General features: G+C 43.9%; 1 protein-coding gene across 2 annotated transcripts in view; it reads left to right on the forward strand.

Moving 5' to 3' along the window:
• Window positions 1-18,996, forward strand: part of Mccc2 (methylcrotonyl-CoA carboxylase subunit 2) — a 64,494-nt gene extending 45,498 nt beyond the window's left edge. Inside the window, exons 10-18 of one of the 2 annotated variants that reach the window (XM_021180108.3) lie at window positions 41-136; window positions 3,596-3,668; window positions 6,396-6,472; window positions 8,551-8,617; window positions 12,657-12,813; window positions 13,195-13,309; window positions 15,206-15,291; window positions 18,570-18,734; window positions 18,890-18,996. In XM_021180108.3, coding sequence (XP_021035767.1) covers window positions 41-136; window positions 3,596-3,668; window positions 6,396-6,472; window positions 8,551-8,617; window positions 12,657-12,813; window positions 13,195-13,309; window positions 15,206-15,291; window positions 18,570-18,687 — 789 coding nt within the window. In that variant the 3' untranslated portion in view covers window positions 18,688-18,734; window positions 18,890-18,996. Of the gene's footprint in view, window positions 1-40; window positions 137-3,595; window positions 3,669-6,395; window positions 6,473-8,550; window positions 8,618-12,656; window positions 12,814-13,194; window positions 13,310-15,205; window positions 15,292-18,569 lie in introns of both variants that reach the window. The other variant, XM_085830885.1, reaches the window with a different exon arrangement.
• Window positions 18,997-19,346: the final 350 nt, after the last annotated feature.

Consider the following 19,346-nt stretch of genomic DNA (forward strand, 5'->3'; position numbering starts at 1 on the left):
CTGACCTTGAATGCAGTGCACTTGTCCTAAATTCCCGTAGGTCACCGTTGAGCCTTCTGAGGAGCCCCTGTTCCCTGCAGATGAACTGTATGGAATAGTCGGCGCCAACCTGAAGAGGAGCTTTGACGTCCGGGAGGTATGTGGGAGGTGGGGCCCAAGCCGTGCGTCGAGCTGCCACCCCTCAAGTTTCTGTTCAGGCAAAGGGACAACTGTGGGTCTTAGTAAGGAGCGGTGACATCCAGGAGAGCTATCCTGACTGGTGCACCTGGTGGTGCTGGTCTACAGGAAGCCGCAAATGAGGAAAGGCTCTCAGCGATCGGGAAGTTTTCAGTGTACCACGAGGCAGCTTGGTTTGTTCACCGGGTGCGACTCGTGCTGTTGTGGGCAGCAAGAGTGATGGAGGGCAGGCACACCATTTTCAACTACTTTCTCTCCGTGTTCTTATTTCGCCAAATAGACAGAATGTCAGTAAGTTGTTAGAAGAGAAAAGCATACCTTTTTAGATCACTATGACATTAGCAAAGAGTAGACAATTATAGCTGGAAGTGTTGCTATGGTTACAGATTGTGACATAGCCTTCTGGAAGCTAGAGTGACAGTTTCCAGTGTTTGCTTAGAGTGTGTAGGCTTTGATTTTCTTCAGTTCTCTATAGCTGGCAGAATACATTTTAAATTAGGAAATCATCTTAATGAGATTTTTTGCTGGAGGCTTTAATATCTTAAGTTACTTTCCCTCTTGACTATAAGACTATTTTGTATTGGCTATGAGGGGGGGTGCGGTGGGTAGAGAACACAGAAAATAAAATAAAATTGCTTGTTCTCTCATTCAGAAAGAACAGCTAATATTTTGATATTTTTGGCTTAATCTGTATATACAGTTATCTCTCCATATCTGAGGATTCTGTGTACATGGATTCCACCAACCTCAGCTCAGAAATCCTTGAAAAGAGTATTTTTTTGTACTGACCATGGACAGATTTTTTTTCCTTGTCATTATTCCCTAAACAACATAGTATAGCAGCTGCTCATATGGAACGCTTATCTTATGTTATTATGACTAATCTAGAGATGATTCAAAATTTAAAGGAATATGTACATAAATAATATGCAAGTATTAATGCATTCAGTGCAAGTGACTTCAGCATCTAGAGATTTGGATATGGACATAGAACAAGTCCTCATGGATGAGGGATGGCTATACACACATACACACACACTATGATGTATTTCTAATATATAATGTATTTTTGGTATAAGTATGTATATATATATACACACACACACACACACACACACACACACACACACACACATGTTTAATCCCCTTCCCCCATGTATATAAATTTTTAAAAATTCTACTTTTTCTGGTATAAATTACATATATTAGTCCTTATCCTTAAAAATCTCTTCAGTAACCATTTCTCTATGGCTAGCTCTCAGTTCCCAAAGTGGTGTCTGGCAACATGGTAGGCAGACTTTTTCGTGGTTTTTTTTTTGTTTGTTTGTTTTTGTTTTTGCATGAATTGGTGAAATGGTGTCACCCTGGAGAGATATCTCCAGATATTTAAGCAACACTTTGTTACTACTGTGAAATCTTGGAGTTTATAGAAATTCCACTTTAGCCACGTGGCTCAGCTACGAAGTTTAGAGTTACTTCTTAGCCTGACTTTGAGGTTAGCACAGACAGGAAGACATGGTGCTCATCGTCTTCTGAGATGGTTGAGATCCTCTTCCAGAAAAGCCACTGCTTCACTTACTTTCCTGACAGCATTTACTGAGTGCAGATCGTGAGCTTCAGAGGCCGAGAACCAGCGGACACCCATCTCCGCCTCCGCGTGCTTCTGACTGCATTCACGGAAATCTAGCCTTTGCTGCTTCTTGCTGGTCACTTATTATGATGTTTCCATCTTCTCTGCAATAAATAAGCCTTACAGAGAGGCCTCTGTAGCATGAGCAGCTGCTGTGATACTGGAAAACCTGGCCTCTGGGGCGGATCCTCTCAGTCAGGGGCAGTGGTGACCCAGCCTTTCCAAGCAAATGGCTTCTGCTGCTCAAATATTATCTTATTGTCTGTTCCTGATGTTTGCGTTCTTCTGAAGGTAATGGATATACTTTCTGTATAAGGATGGTACTGATTAGAAAGCCAGTACGAGATGGTTTGATACGAAGTGGCCCCAGATTTCTCAGACCTCTGGGGCGCTTCACCTTCATGCGGAAGAATGACTCTGGGATGTGTTGATTGTCAAAAGGTTCACTTTGCGAGGTCCACAGGACCAAAAAATTGGTTTGCTCCCATATTTAGGAAGATAACTAAAAAAGCAATTTAAAGTAAGTTTTTACTTTCTGAAAAGTGAGGTCCCTCACTTCTCAGCTAAGGGAGCATGAGTGTCATGGAGTCGTATGTACCATCTCAGAGGAGTTCAAGAGCAGCACGGGACAGGCTTCGTGTGTAACAGTCTTCTCTCTTGGTACTAGGATTGGAGTCAGGTCCTCAAGCGGGCTGAGCAGGCACTCTACTGAAAGACTTCTATGGTGGAAAGTCAAGGATTAGCACTCTAGAAATCTCTGCTCCTTTTAGGTTAACAATATTTGTAGCCAGTCTCTCAGCTGGCTCATACTGGGACTTAATGAACATTTATTGAGGCTTAACAGTAATAATAGCTGCTTTTTAGTCAGAGACCACGTGCTTTAGTTAATACGTTTTAAATGCGATCCTCTATTGAGGGTGAGGTCACCAACAGGTGTAGAGAGCTTTATGGATTGTTTGGGGGAGGGAGGCAGTGCTGGGGATGGAACCCGGGGCTTCGCACAAGCTCACCAAGTACTCTGCCACCAAGCTGCCTCCCCAGGGCTTTAAGGGTCTTGTGATGAGTTTCCCTGTGGCAGAGCTGCAGTTGGAGCCATTGTTCAGCTCAGCATCATTTACAGGCAGGCTCCACTCCTACCAGTTCATCTTGGTCCCCAGCTGTCAGAATCCTTTCTTCACCTTCGCACTGTCACGGAGTAAATGACAATGCTTTCTAAGAAGTGACTTACCTTGGCACACGGGGTGACAAGCAGAGCCATCCAGTGTTCCTCACTCCAGACCCTCAGCTGGGCTTTGGGTTTTCATTGATTCTTTGAAGCCCTACCAAGGCACTGATCAGGCCCCTGGAGCACTGGGCTTAGCCACCAGCCCCAGATTCTTTGCTGCGGCTCCTGTACGCAGCTATTTTCAAGACTTTAGCCTTGCCTCCTTGTTTGGCTCCAGTTCATCCAGAATTCCATGGAATGTATAATTTCACAGAAGGCTGTTGAGTGAATTCAATCTTCCCACAGCCTCCCTGTAGATAATTGTTGTTTCCTAAGGCTTATTTTTTTTTTATGTGTATGAGTATTTGCCTACATATGTTTATGCATACCATAAGGCTCATAGTGTGGGATGACTCTGGGCCCTGGCAGTGCACATGTCAAGGGGCATTCAGAAGAGCTCTTCTGTGTAGCCTGAGATTGAACTTGACATCGCTGTGAATTGCCTTCCCTTTAAATAACTTCAGTCACTGCAGACATGCTTGTGTGATGTAATTTCTCAGGGGCATTGTTATTTTTCCTCTTAGGTCATTGCTAGAATCGTGGATGGAAGCAGATTCAATGAGTTCAAGGCCTTATATGGAGACACCCTAGTTACAGGTACAAAAGCGAAGAGTTGAATACACAACCGTTTTTCCGATTGCTTTGGAAATAAGTCATCACTTGCCACAAAGCTCACACCAGGAGCTTTGCTACCCAGAGAGGCATAAGTGAGTGAGTCAGCTGTCGGGTGTCACTGCTTTATGAAGATGGTTTGTATCCGAATGACTTCCTGGATCCAAAGAGCTTAAAATGACGATGGCCTGATGCTATGGCGTAATCTCTTGACCTGTGACCTTGTGGCCTTGATGTGGCAGGGACTGAGAGTATTAGCAACACCTTTTGTTCTCTGGGTAGCAATTCTTTTCAGGACTTCAGCCGTGTCTCCTTGTACAGCTCCAGGTCATCCAGAGTCACACAGAAGATGCAGATATTTTTGTTTCCTGAGGTTAATTTATTTTTTATGTGTGTGAGTGTATGCCTACATATGTTTATGCGTACCACATATCTTTCTGGTGACCTTGGAGGCTACGCTAGGGCACTGGAGTTCCAGGCAATTCTGAGTCACCGAATGTGGGTGCTTGGAATTGAACCCATGTCTTCTGCAAGAGCAGCAAGTGTTCTTGACCTCAGAGGCATCTCGCCAGGCTCCTCTTAAGGGATACATTCAAACGGCAAGTTGAAAATTCAGGTCAGTGTGCCATGGGTCAGGGAAAACAGTGCGTATACAAGTTAGTTCTTTGGTCTAAAGTGTTGGTTGGCACTGTCAGCTTCTGAAAGAAACCATTTCAAACAGACGCTAGACTCATAGTAACCCACCAGTGGATAATGGCAGAACAAATTTTGTGAATTTTATTAGACTGTAAAAAGCCTGAAAATACAGTATTTCTTCTGAATAAAACTTTAGTAGACCAGGGAAAAAAGAAGCTACAAAAATCCAAATTGCAGCTGTCTATAGCGGCTTAGGGCTGGACCTTGGCAATTCCTCCTAGCTCGATTTATGAGTAAGAGGATGGCTCATGCTGGAAGAGGAATTTATGGTTTTCTCTTTAGGTGTTTAAGTGATTAAGAGCTTTTTGTTTGATATATAGGCTGGATTTGCCTGGCAGCGGTGCAGGATGTAGCCCTCATTGTGTCGTGGTTTAAAACAATCCAGGGAGACTGTGCTTCCTCTAAGATGGATGGGCTGTCTCTGTTGTCTCCTTCTAAGTGCTTTGCCTGGTACCTGCCAAAAGACCATGGCACTCTTGTGTCCTTGTGTCAAGGACAAAGCTGGTTTCCCCATCTTTTCTCCATTGTACTGGAATTCATGTATAAGGCTGGGGTCAGGGGAGAGAGAGATGAGTAGAAGGCCTGAAAGGAGAGAGTGGAGCTAGATGTCAGAGGCTTGGGTATTTCTGCAAGCTCTTTAAGGTTTCTTCTAAGCCTAGGAGATTTCTGTGACATACTCTGATTTTTTCTGTTTGGGTCAGGTAATTCGTAAAGGTCCTTTCTTGATTGAGAGGCTGGCATAATGAAAGCATGTGCCCAACTCAGCCTGTCTGCCTGTGCCTCAACACCCACTCCTGCCCCCGCCTGCTCACTCCTACCCCCACAGGACATTGGGAGGGCTGAGTTGTAAGTGGCTAAAAATTGGGTAGCATCATGTGTCAGATTTCCATCCCTTTGTGGGTAGGGCAGGACTAAGGACATCTTGGGCCTTCTCCTCTTCTGCAGCTTCTAAAGGGTCAATACACTTAGAATGTTCATCATACATAGGCCTTTGGCTGGGACATTAGGCCTTAGAAACACAGAGAATCCTATGTGGCCCTCAGAGCGTGTTCTATCACATATAAAAAATGATGGCAAAAAAATAATAAAATCCAGACAAGGCTAGAAGCAAAGAACCAAAGCAGCAATGGTAATTCAGAATTCAGCATTGTGACTCAGTCCATATGTTGCCACACTTTTTATTCATTTTCCTTGTGTGAGTCTTGGAGGACCTGTTCTTGGGCTCCGAGCACTTGGCACCTGCTTCTAGTAGGACCCAGGCTTGTTGAAAGAGGAAAGAATTTTTCTTTAATCAAGTTCTTCTGGTTTGCAAATCACCTTAAGCATCTGTCTCTCAAAATGACAGGCTGTGATTTTTCCCGTGTGTGTGTGTGTGTGTGTGTGTGTGTGTGTGTGTGTGCGGGTGTGTGTGTGTATGTGTGCGAAGATCAGAATATTCTTTTTAAAGAATTTCTTTAAAGTTTGAATTTTTATCATTTTTAAAGATTATGAATTTGTTTTATATATACAAGTACGCTATGTACATGCTTATCTGTGTACCAGAAGAGGGCATCAGATCCCATTACAGATGGCTGTGAGCCCCCATGTAGTTGCTGGGAATTGAACTCAGGACCTCTGGAAGAACAGCCAGTGCTCTTAACCACTGAGCCATCTCTCTAGCCCAAGTTTGAGAAATATTTCAGGACACCCTGGTCTCTGGTACCCTGAGGGGTGGGGGGCACTCACATGTGTGATACGTACATATTCTAAATGAGTCACTTAATCAAACCATGTAAATATGGATAACCTTACATGGAACATGGGCTTTCGAGAAGCACCAACAGAAGGAACAAGAAACCTAGTACCTTTAGGAATAAAAAAAAACCACACACACACACAGGAATTTTTTTTTTTCCTATAGACCATTTCTATTTACATTTTAGCCTTTGATCTCAAATTAAAGAATGTGCAGTATGCTTCTGCTGCGAAAGAACGGCCCCCTGAAAAACATAACTTTTTTTTTAATTTTCTCTTGAGGATTTGCTCGAATATTTGGGTACCCCGTTGGCATCATTGGAAACAATGGAGTTTTGTTTTCTGAATCTGCTAAGAAGGCAAGTACTGTGACATGCATTAAGATTTTCTGATTTACCATAATTAATTTTGAAGGTCATGTAATAGATTAAAATGTATTGTATGAGAGCTTTATAGTATTACCTGGACCTCTTAGCAAGCAGAGCAGTCTGTTTCTGCTTGTGCACAGTGCTGGTGTTGGAAGTAGAACCCCCTGTGTGTACTTGTGCACAGTGCTGGTGTTGGACTGACTTCTATGGTGCTTTACATGGTGTGAGGAGCTGGGTGTAGCACTATTAAAGCCTACTGGGTGACTTAGGAAGATCCCCCTGAGAGGCTGGAATTATATTACCTGGAAGTGTTCTGAGAAGGCAGGGAATTCTTGCCTCATGCTATAGGCCCCCCCATGCTAGGGAGGTTCTGATACCGTTTGTCTGTGGTTCTGAGTTGTGACCTCTCCAGCCATCTTTTCCATGTTACTTTTGCTTTTTGGGTGACGTGCAGATCGTAGGTCATTGTTACTGCAGTTGCAGCCGTGAATGCAGGAGTCCCTCGTGCTCTGACTTCAGGACTTGATTTCACATCTTTGTCTCAGATTCACCTAAGCTTGTGGAAATGTAACTCATGCACTTTGGTAAAATATTGTAACAACAACAACAACCAAAAAAAAAAAAAACCCTCAGTTTTTCCTTTTCAGTCAACAAAGCAGTGCCCCTACTGAGAGGAACAGGCTGTTAAGCTCGTAGGCTAATCGAGGATAAATTTGTCCTTAAAGAAATGTTTTAGCAATAAAACTAATTTTTATATCCTGCTATACATATTTAGTTCTCCCAACTTAATTATAAAATGAAAAGAAACTCAAACAAAATAGACAGCAGCTGGACATGTAGTTTACTCCTGTAGGCCTAGCACTTGGGAGGCTGAGATAGGAGGATAGTTCAGGCTAGCCTGAGCTACACCTATAATCATATAACAAAGGACCTTTAATACTCTTAAAAGTGTACTGTTTTCTTTTTAAAAAATGATTTTTGCCATATATAGTTTTATCAGTTTTCATTTAATAGTTTTATAGTGTTTTAAAAGATATTAAAAATTCCTAAATAGCAGCTTAAAGAATACATGCATACATATACACATGTACATGCATATGTCTGTATATATAAAGCTAGGTGTGGTGGCACATGCTTCTAATTTTACTACTTGAGAAGCAGAGGCAGGAGAATGTTTGTGAATTTGAGGCCAGCCTGGTCTACATAGATAATTCCGGTATAGCCAGGACTACATAAAAATATCCTGTCTTAAAATACACACATGCGTGCATGGGCGCACACACACACACCGAGTATGTAGTGTGTTTATTCCCGTAGAGTAAATATCAGGCCAGGCCAGAGCTAGACAAACAATCTGGTTTGTCTGCCGTCTTGGCACAGGTAAGCCCTAGAGAAGTTATATTTGGCACCAGTCTGACATTTCCTTTATTGAAATAAGCCCCAAAGGTCTCTGTGGTTTCCTCATTTCTATAAACATAGTTATACAGAGGATGAGCAATTATCTTGCTATAGTGTGTCTGCCAGGACCTTTCTAGAAGAGGTAAAAGGGATTTGCAAAAACAGAAGAAAGCACACGGGAATGGTAAACAAGATAGGGAAAGAGTACAAGCTGGAATCACTAAACAATTCCAGAGCCTCAAGGCCAGAAGTCTCGAACACTGACCTAATCTACACATTTTATTTGGATTGTGTCAGTGAGAAAGATGTCTCTTTTAACATAGTATTAGATCTGAAGGAATTTCAAATGGTCACCCAGATGTAAACGTCAGCCTTGATACCACAGAGGGCTTGCGTTTTGCCTCTCCTAAAGTGGAGACCTGGAAAATGAGGGCAGACTCCTACCACTCACTTGGGCAAGTGTGAATACAAAGGTAATAGAAAGGCCTTGCAGACCCACAGTCACTTATGTCCTGGTGACAGGGCAGCCAATGAAATGTTGTCATAGTACCTGGGAGGTCAGACTAGCCAGACACGGGCTATGCTCTTTCTTAACTCTGCCTGGAAGTGTGGGGTGGGGAGAAGTTCATTTGTTTTGTTAAGGATCGGGTGTTTGTATGTTGTGTTTACAGGGTGCTCACTTCGTCCAGCTGTGCTGCCAGAGAAATATCCCTCTGCTGTTTCTCCAGAACATCACCGGTGAGGCCATCATTCTCGTGTGCTCGGTCCAGAGCCACACTGCCCTGCAGCTCATGTGTGAATGCAGAGAGAGGGTTTCCTTCATGAGTACCAAGGAGTTTCTGATTACCTTAGGTGTTCTACGTGAAGAAGTCTGTGAATTTTGTGTATTACAAACTTTCACATGGCTTCTCTTGACTCTTGCTCACATCTACCATTCACCCAGGAGCAGCGGGGTGTCCCATCTTACCGCTACCAGAGAGAGTATCTGACTCACTGTCTCAGTATCCTAATTAATCCAAGCACATGCTATGGGCATCTCTTTACTTTCACTGTACAGTAAATTCTCTGAAATAATGCCTGTGTGTGTGTGTGTGTGTGTGTACTAGAGGTCAGTGGCCAACTTCAAATGTCATTCCTTCAGCTGTCCACTGTTTTAGAGACAAGGTCTCTTACTGGGTAGAGCTCATCTGTTAGACTAGACTGGCTGGCCAGTGGTCCCTAAAGGTCTTTCTGTCTCTGTCTTCCCAGCACTGGGAGTGCAAGTGTGCACCATGTGGGTGCTAGGGGTGAAAACCAGGCCCTCATGGTTCTTGGTAAGTGCTTTACTAGGCTGGGTGTGGTGGTGTAGGCCTGTAGTCCCAGTAGCTTGGGAGGCTGGGGCAGGATTGTGCATGAGTTCAAGGCCAGGACCCTGGGTGTCAGGTAAGCGCTTTACTGACTAAGCCAGCTGCCCAGTCTTGAAGTAATGTCTGTTTGCACTGAACCCTGGGGATTTGCATTTTAGCCCCATAGAATGGCCCATGACTAGTTTGAACTTTTTTGCCTCTGAACTTCACATGTCATAGACAATCCTAAGCAGGCGTAGGTTGATTTTGAAGACCTCCAGCTGTAGTGTTTAGATGTTTTCTGCTCTCCCGTTTTGTGTGCTGCATTGTGTTGATGTAGATACATATAACTCAGGCTACCAATAAACTTCCATTCCTTGGAAGATAGACTTTTTTAAAAATTGGGTTTCACTGTATAGCCTTAGTTGGCCTTGAACACACTAAGTAGACTAGGCTAGCTCTGAACTCTCAAAAATCTGCCTTCTGTGTTCTAGGATTAAAGACATGCACCTCTCCATCTACCAGCAGAGGCTTTTTTTTAAATTAGATATTTTCTTCATTTACATTTCAAATGCTATCCCGAAAATCCCCTATACCCTCCCTCGACCCTGCTCCCCAACCCACTCACTCCCACTTCCTGGCCCTGGCATTCCCCTGTACTCTGGCATATAATCTTCTCAAGCCCAAGGGCCTCTCCTCCCATTGATGGCCGACTAAGCCATCTTCTGCTACATATGCAGCTAGAGACACAGTTCTGGGGGTACTGGTTAGTTCACATTGTTGATCCTCCTATAGGGTTGCAGACCCCTTTAGCTCCTTGGGTACTTTCTCTAGCTCCTTCATTAGGGGCCCTGTGTTCCATCCAATAGATGGCTGTGAGTAGCAGAGGCATTTAAGTAGTTGTTGAGCTCAGGGAAGTTTCTGAGAGGAAACTCACTATGTAGACCTACCAGGCCTCTCAGTCTTGGACAGGACTTTATATAGTAATAAAGCACCTTCATTCTATGTGTGTGTGTGTGTGTGTGTGTGTGTGTGTGTGTGTGTATGTGTATGTATGGTTATTGTTGTTTTGTTTTTCCAGTGTTGGGGGTAGAGCCCAGGGCCTTAAGCTCACTAAATAAATGCTCTCTTGATAACCACACCCTCAACCCTTAATGAATTCTGAGAGGAATTAGTTCCAGATAGTGACCTGAGAGGTTCATACATGGTAGCCTGTGTAAGAACAAATGGAAAAGTCTCTGAAGTTTACTGATGCTAGGACCGAGTTTCTAACTGTGGCTCACCATTATAAAGTTAAACATTTGCTTAGATAATTTTCCCATTTTTGTCTTGTTTCACTTCATTTACACTGTTTTAGGGGTAGAGGCTGAGTTTTGCTTTACAGCATTGCATATGAGGGATCTGTGAGGCACTGGTGTGTGGGTGTATGGTATGCCACTGAGTAAATCTTGGGCTGGGAGAGATATCTTAGCTGGGGATAAAAGTATGCATTTCATCAGAATGAGGAGAAAATGGTTGAGGCTGTGGGAATATAGAACAATACCTAAGGAGAAGAGAAGGGTCAGGATAGTCTTCAAGCCAGTCTGCTCTCTTCCCCTGCCTCTCTTCATTTTTTGTAGTGCAAACAGATTTTTTAAAAAAAAGATTTATTTATAATTATACATAAGTAACTGACCTCAGACGTACCAGAAGAAGGTGTCAGATCTCCTTACGGGTGGTTGTGAGCCACCATGTGGATGCTGGGATTTGAACTCAAGACCTTACCCACTGAGCCATCTCGTCAGCCCCCAGATTTTTTTTTTTTTTTTAAGGGAAACTAAGAACTCTCAAGAGTGGAAAGAATTCTCAGGGAAGAATACTATCGCTCTGTTTTGGTTTTGATTTTTTTTTTCCTACAGAGTTAAGAGTATAGGGAAAGAGGAAGCAAGACTACAGGATTTTTATGTGTTTGTATGTTTGTTTGCTCTCTCTCTCTCTCTCCTCTCTCTCTCTCCTCTCTCTCTCTCTCTCTCTCTCTCTCTCTCTCTCTCTCTCTGTGTGTGTGTGTGTGTGTGTGTGTGCATGGTAGGAAGGAGGATTTGAGAAAACCAGATGAAGTGGTTTCTTTTCTTTTGGAGGCAGATCATCTGTAGAGTTGGTCAGGTGAGGGCTTGAGAAGAGCTGTTCCTTGGGTCCAGCTATGATAGAATATTTTGGAGAGTCAGATGCATTGGGTGAAGCAGTTTTGAGCTGCTCTGAAGGCTGGCTTATAAAGGTGGCTGGCGTGTCAGACCTCACCAGCACAGGCAAGGGCCTCCCTCTGTTGTGGTTCCTTGGTGTCCTTACATGTCCAGCTCCTCCACAGGACTGCTGGACTAAATGGATGATACGATACTGGGGATTTGCTAACCAAGAGCAGAGAGTCAGACAAGCTAGTCTACATATGCAGGGGGCAGGGGGGAAATGCCTCCCCAGAGCATCAGGTGGGGACGGAGAACTGAAACCTGACTTCGTGGTTCTCAAATAAGAAAAGGGTATGCCCCTGTCGTAGAAGGCATGTTACAGCAAAAGAGTGAATTCCTCAGAGTTGGGGCTTGAAGAAACAGAGGAATCCTGTAATTACAAAGAAAACCTTTTTTTTTTTTTTTTTTAAATCTTGCTGTTGAGCCCCTGGCAGGGACTCACCATCCCCATGAAACATTAATCTTTATTTCATCAAAGTTTTAAGCAGTGCTGCAAAGGGAGGGGTCCAATTTTAAACCAGGTCAGTGGATGTGGAAACCTTCCAGACTGGCTTGCCGAGCAGGCGGTACCTTTCCTGTGGCAATGTCACAGTCTCTCCCCATCAAGCCTCTGCCTTGTGATGCTTTCTGGAAGACAGAGTGTTTCCTTCTGTGGCTCAAAGATCTGTGCATGTTGAAACAAAGTGTTTTAAGGACATCTAAAATGGAGAGAGCTGGTGATGGTGGTGGCGCACACCTTTAATCCCAGCATTCAGGAGGCTGAGGCAGGTGGATCTCTGTGATTTTGAGGCTAGCCTGGTCTATAGAATGAATTCCAAGACTTACTTAGAGGAGAAAACAAACAAACAAACAAATATGGAGAGACTTTTTTGGTTTTTAAGATTTATTATATATACAGTGTTCTGCTTGCATGTATACCTGCAGGCCAGAAGAGGGCACTAGATCTCATTACAGATGGTTGTGAGCCACCATGTGGTTGCTGGGAATTGAACTCTGGAAGAGCAACCACTGCTCTTAACCTCTGAGCCATCTTTCTAGCCTATGAAGAGAGGTTTTATTGTGGCCCTTTGAAGCACACTTTGGGGTATGCACTTCCTGTGGGACTATTTTATTAGAATGAGGAGATTTATGGTCAAGTTAATTTGAGCCAGGATTTGACGGTACCTTGGTGGGATTGACTTCTGCATGTGCATCCATTGCTCAAGGCTGTGTTTCTGTTCTTTCTCCTAGGATTCATGGTTGGCAGAGACTATGAAGCTGAGGGGATTGCCAAGGATGGTGCCAAGATGGTAGCTGCAGTAGCCTGTGCCAAAGTGCCTAAGATAACTGTCATAATTGGGGGATCGTACGGGGCTGGAAACTACGGAATGTGTGGCAGAGCATACAGGTGGGCAGTGGCCACAGCTTTTTTTTTTTTTTTTTTTTTTTTTTGGAAGAAAGAAATACCTTTCAAGTGAAGTTACAAATGGTCATGTAAATCCCAGCAGTGGTGGCACAGGCCTGTAATCTTCGCTCTTAGCAGGTAGAGGCAGGAGAATCGGGAGTTCAAAGCCAGCCTTGCAACACAGCAAATGTGAGGCAAGCTCAGGCTACTACAGAGGGTCATGTCTACAAACAAAACACAAATAAGTTATCACTTTATCCCAGATTTGGGGTGTAAAATGACATTTGGCACACATGCTCGGTTATACTTTAATCTGTTGACAGAGTTTTGCCACCATGCCGGATTGTACTGCATGAATGTGATGGTTCCTTTTTTTCCTTCCAGTCCAAGGTTTCTCTACATGTGGCCAAATGCCCGCATCTCTGTGATGGGAGGAGAGCAGGCAGCCACGGTGTTAGCCACAGTGGCGAGAGACCAGAAAGCACGCGAGGGGAAGCAGGTAAGCGACTTCTTTGCTTCATGTGGGTTTGACTGTCCCCTACAAATCCCTGCAGCTCGGAAGCAGAGCACCCAAGCTACCTGTGTGTCCGTGGGAAGGGTTGTGAGGCTCCACTCCTGAGCCTTAAGCATGCCAGGCAAGCGCTGTACTGCTGACCTGTTCCAGCAGCCCCAGAAATTCCCAAGCACCAGACAGATGTTCTGGGTTCTTACTCTTTTGCTGTTAGTGAGATCTAAGGAAATCCAATTTACTCCTTTTTGGCCCAAAACAGCAGACCTCCGTTCCTGATTTTGCTTTACACAGTTGTTAAGGGTCACTTGAGAGAGATTCAGTCACCTACTGAGATGTGAATAATATTAGAATGTGAATTAGTATTCTTTGAGAGTATAACTATGGAAAAATGGACAGAGTATAAATGTGCTGCTGAAAGACAAACCAGGGTGACTGCTCTTAAATGGATTCTTTGTTTGTGTCTCTGCGGAAATTCTGTATGAGACTCTGTGGAACTTCTGTATAAATGTTTAGTTATGGCCTTTAAGGGCTCTGTTTAAGCACCAGGTCCTGAAATGTCAGCTGTTTGCTTCTGCTGTAGCTTATGTGCACCGTTGTCTTGTCATAGGCAAGATAGTGTGGATACCTCCTCGGTGTGACATTGCTTTGCTTTGCCAGCAGAGATCACGTGGTCAACTGTGGGGTCTGCAGAGTCACTTGTGTCTGTGTGTGTACACTCACATGTGAGAATGCCACTGCATGGTGATGTGGAGGTCAGAGGACAACCTCTGGACATGGACCTTGCCTTCCGTCTGATCTGAGGCGAGGTCTCTTTGTTGTTTCTCTGTTGTGTACACTAGGTTAGCTCTCTGGTGAACTTCCAGGGGCTCTCCCATCTCCCCAAGCGGGCGTTGGGATTACAGCTTGTGGAACCTGTCAAGCTGTTACATGGATCCTAGGCCTCTAAACCCAGATCTCCATGGTTTCAATGCAAGAGCTTTTACCCACTGACTGACTCCGAGCCTGCCTCTTTGTCTCTACCTGGCAGCAGGCACTCCGTACAGTTAGGTTGGTGTTTTAGATTCACTTCAGTGCCAGCCAGTACTGAAGCAAAATAGCTTTGCTCTTTGCGTGTGTGTCTAGGTGGAGGAGGGCTGAGGAGGGTGCTGTCGGCAGCGTAGGTGGTAGAGTCGGTCTACCTGTTGTTTCGAAGGTATGTTTGAACTTTATCAAACAAAAGTAGCCCCTTGTTAGGTAACCTTTCTTTTTTTTTTTTGGTTCATTTGATATATATTTAAATCATCCCTTTTCATATAAGCACATATAGTGTCTCGGGTTCTCCCTCCAGTGCCTATTGACTGCAGTATGAGCATGAGAGAGGGTAAGGTTGACTTGAAGTAAGTCATTTGTTTCCAGTGTACCTGATTATTTACTTATTTATTTTGGCATTGGGGGTTGAAGCCAAGGTCTCCCAAAGGCTAGGCAAGTGTATCCCTGTATCCACAGCTCTGGGATACCTGAGTTGAAAATAAATTCTCCTTTATAGAGCTAGGAATAAGGGTGAGGGCCACTGTGCATGGCCTTCTCCACCTTTTTCACTGGAGATTGTCGAATGCTTTTTAGTTCTATGGCAGGACTCACATCTCCTATTGTACCCTGCCAGACAGAACACAGTGATGTGTGACGCACACCCTTGGTTTTAGCTTTCTTTGCGCTCCATGGCCTCAGCGTGTTGTCTTCGATGACCTGTGTCCCAGGCAAGGCCGTGTATGATAAAACATCCTTTTCGATCTGTCACTGTGCAAATGTTAGTTTGCTCTGTACTTGTTGCCAGGGCGTGTTTTTACGAGATTAGCTAAAGGAATCAGTCCCAGGGAAGCTGACTTACCATCTCTTTTCTTTCAGTTCTCCAGTGCAGAGGAGGCAGCTTTGAAAGAACCCATCATTAAGAGGTTCGAAGAGGAAGGGAACCCTTATTACTCTAGTGCAAGGTGGGTCCAGGGCTTCACTCAGCCCCTCAGTCTCAGCTCCACAGACACCTGAGCTCTCTGGATGGTTGACCTTCATAGGAGACAAATGTAATGTCTGGCTAGGTATGATAGCGTGAGCCTGCTTTTCTGCCATTTGTATATCTGTGGCAGAAGGATTGAGGATTGAGGGCAGCCTGAGCTACATAAAAAGACCTTGTTACTGCCTGGACAAAAAGTTATATCTATCCGACCATTTGTTTATGCTAAGGTGCCGCTCTGCTCCCAAGCTTCCCTGCACTGTAGCACCTCCGCCATTGCTCCTACGTCCCACCCCACTTAGGGTATCCATAATGTGGTGTGGCCTTGTAGCCAGAGGGGGGCCATGTCTGCAGTGGAGGATAAGAGTTCTAGCTGGGTGTTACTTATTCAGGAGTTGATCTTGATCTTTGCCTAAGCACACAGATTTCTGTGTGCCACCCCTGCCCCCTCCTTCTGATTGTTTGGTTGCGCCCCTATTTTAAGCGTGAGATTGATTGGTCGATCACGTATTGACACTGGTTCACAAGTGTGCTTGAATACTCGGAAGGTGATTAGTCACAGCCAGGGCCCCCATGTCAATGCCAAGTAATTACCTCAGACACCACGGCCACTGCTGACCGTTTGTTTTCTGTGAAGCATAATCATAATGAGGTAATAAATTCTCCCTGCCTGTCCCAGCTGGAGACCGCTTGGTAGTGCTTTCAAACGGTTTTTCCAATAGCTGTACTGTTCAGTATTATGAAGACAAATCTAAGCCATGCCTTCTTTCTTCCCTTGGGCAGACAGAGAAAAGAATAAATACTAGTGTCTTCTAAAATTAGGTTATGCCTTGGTTCCTGCCCTTTATGGATAAGGGCGAACTGGAGAGAAGGGCAGAAGAAAATAAAAAAGTTAGAATCCACTTCAGGGCTTGGAATTCCTCCCCTGTAGGCAGCGTTGCTCATGGCAGTAGGGTGCAAAGACCAAAGCGTGTTGATCGTCAGTTTGAGTTTAGATAATAACATTTGAGATGTTTGTTGTTTGGCAACGGGGTCTCGTTATAGCTCAGATTGGCTAGGACTGCCTAAGTTTAAAGATGATCTTGAATTCCTGATCCCCCTGCCTCTGGAGTCTCAGGATACAGGCCTCTGTGTCATCACCACAGTAGACAGTGCTGGGTGGGGTCGAACCCAGCAGAGTAGATCAGCCTTCCCCTAGCTGAGCACACTTTCTGAACACACTTGTGAATTTTCAGAACTCCTATTTGTCTTGGTGCTAATTGTGTTCCCCACCCCCTAGACAGATTTACAATTATATCGTGGTGGGTCATTGGTTCATTTAATTAACAACAAATTACTTTATAATCTTTGGTTTGAGCAACAAAATTGTACCTCACTTTGGCATAATGCAAACAGACATTCAGTAACAGCAGCCGGTAGAGGCAGAGACTTACAGAGACCCATGCGAGAGATTTCAAATAAATACAAAGCAGGAACAGTTGAAATATTCAACTTTGGAAATGGAAAATTTTAGATGAGCTGTGAATTTAGGTTTTTTTATGCCTAAGATGACTCATTTCTTGGGAAAGATCGAACCCTTTATTATTGCTATACTAATGTTAATGCTTGGGTTTTTAGATTTATTTATTTATTTTATGTATGTGAGTACACTGTTGCTTTTTTCACACACACCAGAAGAGGGTACAGGATCCCATTAACAGATGGTTGTGAGCCACCATGTGGTTGCTGGGAATTGAACTCAGGACCTCTGGAAGGAAGAACAGTCAGTGCTCTTAACCTCTGAGCCATCTCCTGAGCCTGTTAATGTTTGTTAATGGGTTCCATTCAAGACCTCAGTGAGTGTGGCTGGATAGATGGATCTTTACAAATCAATGTTAAAAGACAAGAAGGTTTCTCTATTAATCTGTGTGTGCTTAATCGTGCTGTTGAAACAGTTGTTGCCCTGGAGACAGCAACCTTTCCCTAAAAAAGAAAAGAATTGCATGCTGGCTTGGGGGTCTTGGTTTTGGGTTTGGTAAATCCCATCTGAGCAATCATTCCCTGGCTTGCTTAGATTTGAACATGGTCGATGTCAGCTTTCTACAGTATCTCCTGTTACGGGAACCTCTATTTCATTGCCATCTGGGGCTCAAATCTCACACCTGCTAACCCAGTGCTTTAGTTCCCAGCCCCAGTTCCTGTTCCCCAAATCCTTTGTGGCACACACAGACATCTGCTCATGTGCTGCACCCAGGCATTGGATTGACCCTCTTCCTTGGACGGCCTTTAATGGCTGTCACTGACAAGCCATTCCAGCCTTGCTCCTGAGGGATTATCAGTCCACCTGCTCACAGTTTCACGGACAACCTCCTGCTGATTGGCCACTGGTACTTCAGGGTCCCTCTGATGAATGTTTTATGAGCAAAGATGTGATTCCTATCTGCCGATGAGAAAAACCGTTTAATAAGTGATGTGACATCCAGATGCTAGAAGCACTTGGAGTAAAGATGGCAAAACTGCCATTTACTAACAACCCGAGAAGAACAGACATTCCTCTTTGGCAAAGTGGTTCACATCTACACAAGGCTGAGGCAGGAGGATCACCACAGGTTCCAGACAGAGTTGGCCTGTAGAGTAAGATCTATCTTTTAAAAAACTGAACAAGCAACTAAAAACCAGTGTTATTTCTCATTCCTTTATAATAATTTATAATATACATATAAATAAATAAATTTGAGGATGTCGGTGAAAACAAACTAAAATCTCTTAAGAGTTTCTCTTCAAATCAGTTTAAGGTTATTTTTTTTTTTCCTACTGTAGCAAAAAATAAAGACTGGTATTTTAAGTCGCTTATTTTACTAATAGGATGTAGTGAGGCTTACACCGTGATTGCCGGCTTGCTAAGAGTTTCAGGTAGTGTGCCTTTAGAGTACTGGATTTTACCCGGGTTTATGGGACTGCTAATGACAGAGCAGATCGAGCCGATTGCTACATTTCTATAAGGAGCAAAGAAACATGAAGTCTTTCCTAAAGCCTGAAGCTCCACATGGCTCCACATGGCAGCCTAAGGGAGCACTGCCTGTCTTTTCTTTGGGTGGGAGCACTGTTGTTCCTTTTTTTGTTCCACTCTCTCAAACATGGCTTCTATTGACCACTCCTGTACACAGGAACCAGTCCAGAGCTCTCTGTACTGTGGTTGGTCCTCTTGGTGATTCTGGGCATGGCATGGAGGAATGGTGGCTTGATGTCACGTTCATAGTGGTCGTTTTCCTCTTTTCACAGGCTGTGGGATGATGGGATTATTGACCCGGTGGACACCAGGCTGGTCCTGGGGCTCAGCCTCAGTGCAGCCCTCAATGCGCCGATCCAGAGGACTGACTTTGGCATCTTCAGGATGTAACCCAGATATGGAACCTGCTGCCACACCCGTAACAAGAATTAGCGCGAGTAACTAGCCTTAAAACTTGAGATTTACTGGACATGTAGCTGTCACAGGAATTCTTTTCTTAACAGTATGATTTGTTAAAGCTGTGAAAAATCAGTGACTATTCTGCCTGATGAGCTTTGACTTTTTTTAAAAAAAAATTTTTTTTTTCTTACAGACATTTTTCATGGCTCATTTTTACCACCCATAAAATGAAGAGAGCGATTTTGCAATTATCCTTTGAGTACCACAAACAGTATGAAAAATAAATCTCTTTAATCTGTACATTCTAGGGTTGTTGAGATGGTTAATTTAAAATTACATTGCCCCCGAAGTGATTATTTTCTTGGTTATATTTGATATTTCAGCACACTTATATGTGTGCATGTGCATGCATGTGTGTGTACATGTGTGTGCCTGTAGAGATCAAAGACCAACTTCATTGTTCCTCAGGATCTGTCCACCCTTTTTAAAATATTTACTTTATTTTTACTTATGTGTTGTGTATGGTGTATGTGTGTATATGAGAGAGAGAGAGACAGAGAGAGAGACAGAGCGGGGTGGGTGGACAACAGCATAGGCCGTCCTGGAGCATTGCCCTTTCCCCGTAGCCTCGGCTCATCTCATTTTTAAAT

Source organism: Mus caroli, unplaced genomic scaffold, assembly GCF_978045245.1.
Source record: "Mus caroli unplaced genomic scaffold, Mus_caroli_1 scaffold_15, whole genome shotgun sequence".
Taxonomy (NCBI): domain Eukaryota; kingdom Metazoa; phylum Chordata; class Mammalia; order Rodentia; family Muridae; genus Mus; species Mus caroli.